Raw genomic sequence first — 6,081 nt, 5'->3', positions numbered from 1 at the left:
TTCAAGTAAATGAAAAGGGATTAAAAAATAAGGAAAAGAGCATAACAAAAGTTGGTAAATAATAACTCATCAAGGACCCCTTCTATTAGGCTTCACCTTTGTTGATAATCTTAATTAGATGAGATATTATTCTTCCCCTCGGGTTCTAGTCTCTTATTCCTAATCCTTAGATGAAATAAAACCAATTTTAAAGAGAGGTTTTCTCCTTAACTATGTAAGCCCCCTTTGATCTTTGTAGAAGCACAAATTTGTCACAAAGAAGAGACTAGGATTGAGGTTGCCAAAACCGCTCCCTATGTTTTTATGTAATCTTTAATTATCGAAGGATCTTGTTGTTGACATTTCTATTGTTTGAAGAGGTTGTTCTTGCTTCCTTTATTAATTTCATCATTGTGTTGATGCATCTTGTTTAACAACTCACACTTTATTCCTGCATATTTGAAAATTTGTTTTGGGCTAATTATGGCATAAGCTTAATTTTATCTTCTCTGTAAAATCCAATCTCTATTGTTCTAAATCTAACAAAACTACATAGCCCAATTGGATCACGGCTACTCTTGGTAAATTCTACCACCATCTTATGAAAACTACCCAAAACATTTTATTACAAGGGCTTTCCCCTTTTGTCGAAAAGGAATTGGCCTTTAGATTAACAAACTTACACAAAATTATAAAAATTATTTAATTCAAAAATATAAAAATACATATATATATATATATAACAAATGGCATATAAAATTTAAAATACATATGAAAACATTTCATATATTCACATCCACCAATGCTAACTAATGTCCAAAAATAAAAATAAAAATAAAAAATATATATTATAATATATGTATAATTTAAAGAACAATGTAATTTTGACAGTAAAAAATAAATAAATGATTTACAGCATTACACAATAATGTCCCTCATCTAAATCACATAATCCATAATGATAATCATAATCATAATCATGTGCATAAACAGAAAATCATATCATAATGTATTTGTATTGGGAAAAAGACATTCTACCCTTCTAATTTACTCATTTACGCATCCCAAAACAGAGTACTCATTGCGATCAATTCTTTGTTCCAAATTCAAAAAATAAATTACATCTGACTGACACCAGTGGAAAACCAGACTTCCCACACAGACAGATATCAATTCTTTGTTCCAATTTCAAACAAGAAATCACGTGTGACACCAGTGGAAAACCAGACTTCTCCAAACAAAAAACCGCTTCCATTCCATTGAACAAAAATGGAACGGCACCTGGTTACAGTTGAAGAACAAAGAAACAAAAAGGGTTAAGCAAAACGCCTTCCTCTATCGTCAGTTTACGGAAATCTGAATTGTTTTGAACTCCATGGCAGGCGGAATCCTGGGCACAGTAACAGTCAAAACCCCATCCACACACGATGCAGAAATGCCCTCGACATTGGCATCCCCAGGCAGCGTGAATTTCCTGGCAAACTTAGGGCTTCTCTTTCTTTCCACTCGCAGATATTTACAGCCCTCCTCATCCTCGACCGCGTCGCGCTTCCGCTTGACTCCCTGGCATTCTATCACCAGCAACGTCTCCTCTTCCACATACACCTTCAAAAAAAATAAACCCTCCCTGTCACTAAAATGAAACCCTAATCAAGAAACCCACCCTGCTCACTGGATTTAATTTTCGCCATTTACCTGAATGTCGGACTTGGTAAGGCCCGGAACGTCAGCGCAGAACACATACTCCTTGGGCGTTTCTTCGATGTCCACCGCTACGCCCTTGTTCTCCTCATGGTGATGGCCATCTAACCGCCTGCATTGACTTTTGAGCATCTGCAGCTTACTTTTGAGCATCTCCAGCTTGTCATATAACAGAGGGAGCATCTGCATATCCAGCTTTTCCGGGAAGTGCAGACCACGATCCATGTGACTCTTCTCCATTGACTTTTGACTTTTGAGCATCTGCAGCTTGAACATCTGCATATCCAGCTTTTCCGGGAAGTGCAGACCACGATCCATGTAACTCTTCTCCAGCTTTTCCAGAGCACGATCCAGGTAACTCTTTATCGCTCAAATCTCAATCTGAATTACCAAATTCCATAGCAAATACGTTACACTCAACTAATTTCCAAAAAAAAAACGCCATAAAATTATTCAAACCCTCATTAAAAGATGACGAAAAATTGCCATAAAGTTATTCAAACCCCCCTAGCTGCCATTAAAAGACTCTACAGAAGCTTAAACCCTGCAACCAAAAATGTTAAACCCTACTAACCAAAAAGGCAAAACCGTGTATATTAGATTTACCTTCTGAAAAGAATAAAATGGATAACAGTGTATATTAGACTTACCTTCTGAAAAGAAATAAAAAGAAATAAAATGGATTACAGGCAGTCACAGTGGATGGGTGAGATTCTTTGCAAATCGATTCCAAACACCAAAACTCTAGAAGCCGGACATCGATCAAGCAAATTCAATTGACAGTTCTGATCCCACCCCTCGTGATATATAGGCACATAGAAACTTCGAGAGGAAAAATTGGAAGAGAGTGGAACGTTCTCGAGCTTTACAATTGGGACGTTTAACTTTTAACCCATCAATTGAGTTTTGGTTCACCAAAATGTTAAAATTTTAAAAAGTTTTATTATTAAGTTTTTTGGCAATTATAATTTTAAGAAAAGTAATTTAAAAATAAAGTTTGGTAAAAATAATTTATGCTTTACATGGCGCTGAACAAAATCCAATTTACAATATAAACATTTAACTTTTAAGCCATCAATTTAGTTTTGATTCATCAAAATGTTAAAATTTTAAAAAGCAAAGTTTTATTATTAAGTTTTTAGGCAATTATAATTTTAAGAAAAATGATTTAAAAATAGAGTCTGGTAAAATGAATTTAAATGTGTACAATTGTCTTAAAACTGTTTAGTTTGACTAAAAAAAATTTAAAGAAAAAAATTAAAGATAAAAGTTTTAGTAAAAATTATTTAAATTGTATAGTTGTCTTAAAAGTGTTTTTGTTTGACTAAGAACTTGTTTCTTTAAATGTAATGGCCCAAGACCCACAGGGAAAAAACTGGACAAGCACCTACAGCTGGAATAGTTCAATTTAGTTTTGGTTTACCAAATTGTTAAAATTTTAAAAAGGAAAGCTTTATTATTAAGCTTTTCCGCAAGTATAATTTTAAGAAAAATAATTTAAAAATAAAGTTTGGTAAAAATAATCTAAATGTGTACAGTTGTCTTAAAAATGCTTTGTTTGACAATTAACAAAGAAATTTTAAGAAAAAATAAAGTTTGGTAAAAATAATTTAAATTTGTATAGTTGTCTTAAAACTGTTTTTGTTTGACTAAGAATTGGGTTTCTTTAAAGTTAATGGCTCAAGACCTAGAGACATCTAGTAGGAGTGAAAGTTTACCCCTTACGAACAACCCTTCACGCATAAATATACTTAGTAAAAAAAAGTTGAACTATGGTCTGCATGCTAGCACTCATACTCCTTTATAAGTGGACACACTAAACATTATCATAGGCAACCATATATATATATATATATATATTACGCATTGTCACCATGTACAAACTTATGCGCTTAATCTAATGAACATTTATCAACCTTATACTATATAGGGTTCACCATAATACTGTTATAAATTCGCATACAAGTAATGGCTTTTACTGTTGCATAGTGGTGTTAAGCTGTGTTAAACTTCAAAGTACCATGAGCGTTGACATCTGGACCTAATCCCCTAAACCCTCCCCAGCATACGGAGCATTAGCTGGTCTCGGTTTTCGAAGATCCAGATGCAGGTTTTGGCAGGCTTCTCCACCTACCGCACCGTCTACTATGGTTCTCCGCTGGACAGGTGGAATGGCCGGTACACAAGGCCATGTGACACCTCGGCCTTGGGGCCCTCGGCCTTCCCGCCTCTTCTTCCCGCTTCATTTGGACGTCCCAGATTTCGTTTGGCGATCGAAGGGTGGATATGACTCTAAGGGTTTCACTTCATTACTTAAACCCCGTGAATCAAGGGCAAGGTTCATTCGTTTGCGTTTACTCCGTCAGTTCGGCTCTCTGCCGCGACTATGGTTTGGTCTTCCCCAGTTTACAGTTTCACCTGCTACTGCTCTAGAGGCCGCAAGGGACTAGCACCGGATTGCTCAGCTCAGGTAATCTCGCATACTGTTACACTGCTAAAGTCCTGCTATTCCACTGAAAGATGCGTTTTGATTATGTTTTTGCTCTTCTTTGCAGGCAAGCACCGGTGGGGTTGCTCAACCCGATCACTGAGTCGAGGTAATGGTTCTCAACAGCTCACTTTTCGGCGGTTACAGGTTGGTTCCCTTACTAATTACTGGTTTAGTTAAAAGGGCTCGGAACCTATCGTTCTAAGCTATACCTACATGCTTATTTCAGACCGTCGAGGCTGCTGGCTTGCACTTGGGTCCGTCGAGGTATTCTCCATGAGAGCCCTCGAGGTTTCATTATGAATGATACATTATTTGTTTGAAGTTCTCTGGAAGTTCGACTTGCAGATGGAAAACAGTGTTCCGACTCTTATTTCCTCATTGGTCATGATAGTTTTCTATAACTGTCGAACTAGGTCTTTAGATCTTTATATAGCTTCCAGCTTTGGCTTGGCCGGAGGCTTACCTTGTAAATGACGGCATCAGGTCCTTGTTATATGCTACTTCTATTTTGCTGTAAATGTATATGGTTTCATAACAGGGTATAATACTTGTTCTTAAAATGGATGACAGACAGGAACTTGTTGTTTTGTTCGTTTTCCCAGAAGGCATAAGCCTTTCATTTAGATATATGTTATATTATTCCTTTTTAATATATGCCCGCTTGGCTTAATGGTGTTCGACTGTCTGTACATTTGTTTATCCTGTACATATGGACGCTGTATAACTCAGCGCTACCGAACTCGTGTTTTTCTTTCGGTTGATATGCAAAAATGGTAGATCTTTATACACAGATTCATATAGGTTGCATGTGGTCCTGTTTTTATCATTTTACTATGGATGCTCTCGGTACCTCGGTACAATGCTATTTCCGTTGATTTCTTTAATTTATGCAAGTAATACTGCCCAGAAATATGGGTCTCACGGGTGTGAGGGTTTATACGAGGTTTAGGGTCTACCCTCCAACCTTCGTTCCTCATCCAGGGAATAACTTCACTGTGAGTTTTTATGGAAGAACTGCAACTAAGTCGCATAGGTTCACCTTCAGGGACAAAGTCCCAGGTAGCTGTGAGATGTTTTTCTTTTCTTAACTGGTTTTCAGTTTCGTGTTTTATATATCATGAATATGTGTATCTACATGTCGACATGCGCTTTCCTATTCTGTTTCATTAGAGTATTCTGGCTACAGCCGTGACCTTTCTCCGAGATCTGGGTTGGTCCAGACTCGTATCTCAAGGTTTTCCAAAATATACTAATAGTTGTGATTCGGATATTTTCAGTTACATGTTCCTTTACACATAACTATTGTTTATATACTCCATGGTTATTTCTGCCTGTTCATGCTATACACTGCACCTTCGACAGACCTTTAATAAATCATTCAGTCAGTGAATAAACTAACTTAATATTTACCGAGATCTCTCAGATATTCCGTAATTCTAACCCTTCATGTATTTATCAACTGTCAGTCAGTTCCTATACCCGATCTATCAGCAGGTAGCCTTTATCTTACACATTTATGCGATTCCAGGTACACTGGAACAGTACTAAAGAACCATAGCAAGTCTAGTTTAGATACTATGGTCTTTCTTAAGTCTTACACTTTAATACAAAAGGATTTTGAAGTTATAAAACCGTACCTGGTTTGACAGAATCACAATCAGATACTCAAGCAGTCACCTGTGCTTCGAGTCTGCTCGTCCACCCAGCCATGAGATCCATCTTCTGACAGAATTCTCTCCCCCGAGCTATCTTGCAAGCCTCAAGCCCTCAACAAGATCTGAGCACCTAGTGCCTGGTTATCTGGTCTCTACCAGACTTAACCAATCTTCTCAGTATGTCCTCTTTTCCTCCTTTTTTGGTCTCTGGAAAAGAATCCTCTTCTGTCTGTCCCAACAGCACAGAACCTCCTC

General features: G+C 37.1%; 1 protein-coding gene across 1 annotated transcript; it reads right to left on the bottom strand.

The window, feature by feature from the left end:
* Nucleotides 1-1,046: 1,046 nt before the first annotated feature.
* Nucleotides 1,047-2,481, bottom strand: LOC149176023 (17.4 kDa class III heat shock protein-like). The gene is made up of 3 exons (XM_089423010.1): nt 2,331-2,481; nt 1,675-2,061; nt 1,047-1,584 (listed from the first exon to the last, which is right to left on the bottom strand). The coding sequence occupies exons 2-3, from the start codon at nt 1,996-1,998 to the stop codon at nt 1,321-1,323; spliced, it is 588 nt and encodes a 195-aa protein (XP_089279136.1). The 5' UTR covers nt 1,999-2,061; nt 2,331-2,481; the 3' UTR covers nt 1,047-1,320.
* Nucleotides 2,482-6,081: the final 3,600 nt, after the last annotated feature.

This window comes from Pinus tabuliformis, chromosome 4_1 (genome assembly GCF_031772625.1).
Source record: "Pinus tabuliformis cultivar Carrire ecotype Pingquan chromosome 4_1, CPIR1, whole genome shotgun sequence".
Taxonomy (NCBI): domain Eukaryota; kingdom Viridiplantae; phylum Streptophyta; class Pinopsida; order Pinales; family Pinaceae; genus Pinus; species Pinus tabuliformis.
The sequence above is the reverse complement of the archived record's forward strand: the minus strand, read 5'-3'. Positions and strand labels throughout refer to the sequence as shown.

What these genes read in the sequence shown, in the direction of transcription:
- LOC149176023 (XM_089423010.1), bottom strand. Translation starts at nt 1,998, where the DNA reads ATGGATCGTGGTCTGCACTTCCCGGAAAAGCTGGATATGCAGATGTTC. An exon ending in TTACCAAGTCCGACATTCAG is followed by an intron (nt 1,585 to 1,674) that starts GTAAATGGCGAA and finishes TTTTTTTTGAAG; the next exon opens with GTGTATGTGGAAGAGGAGAC.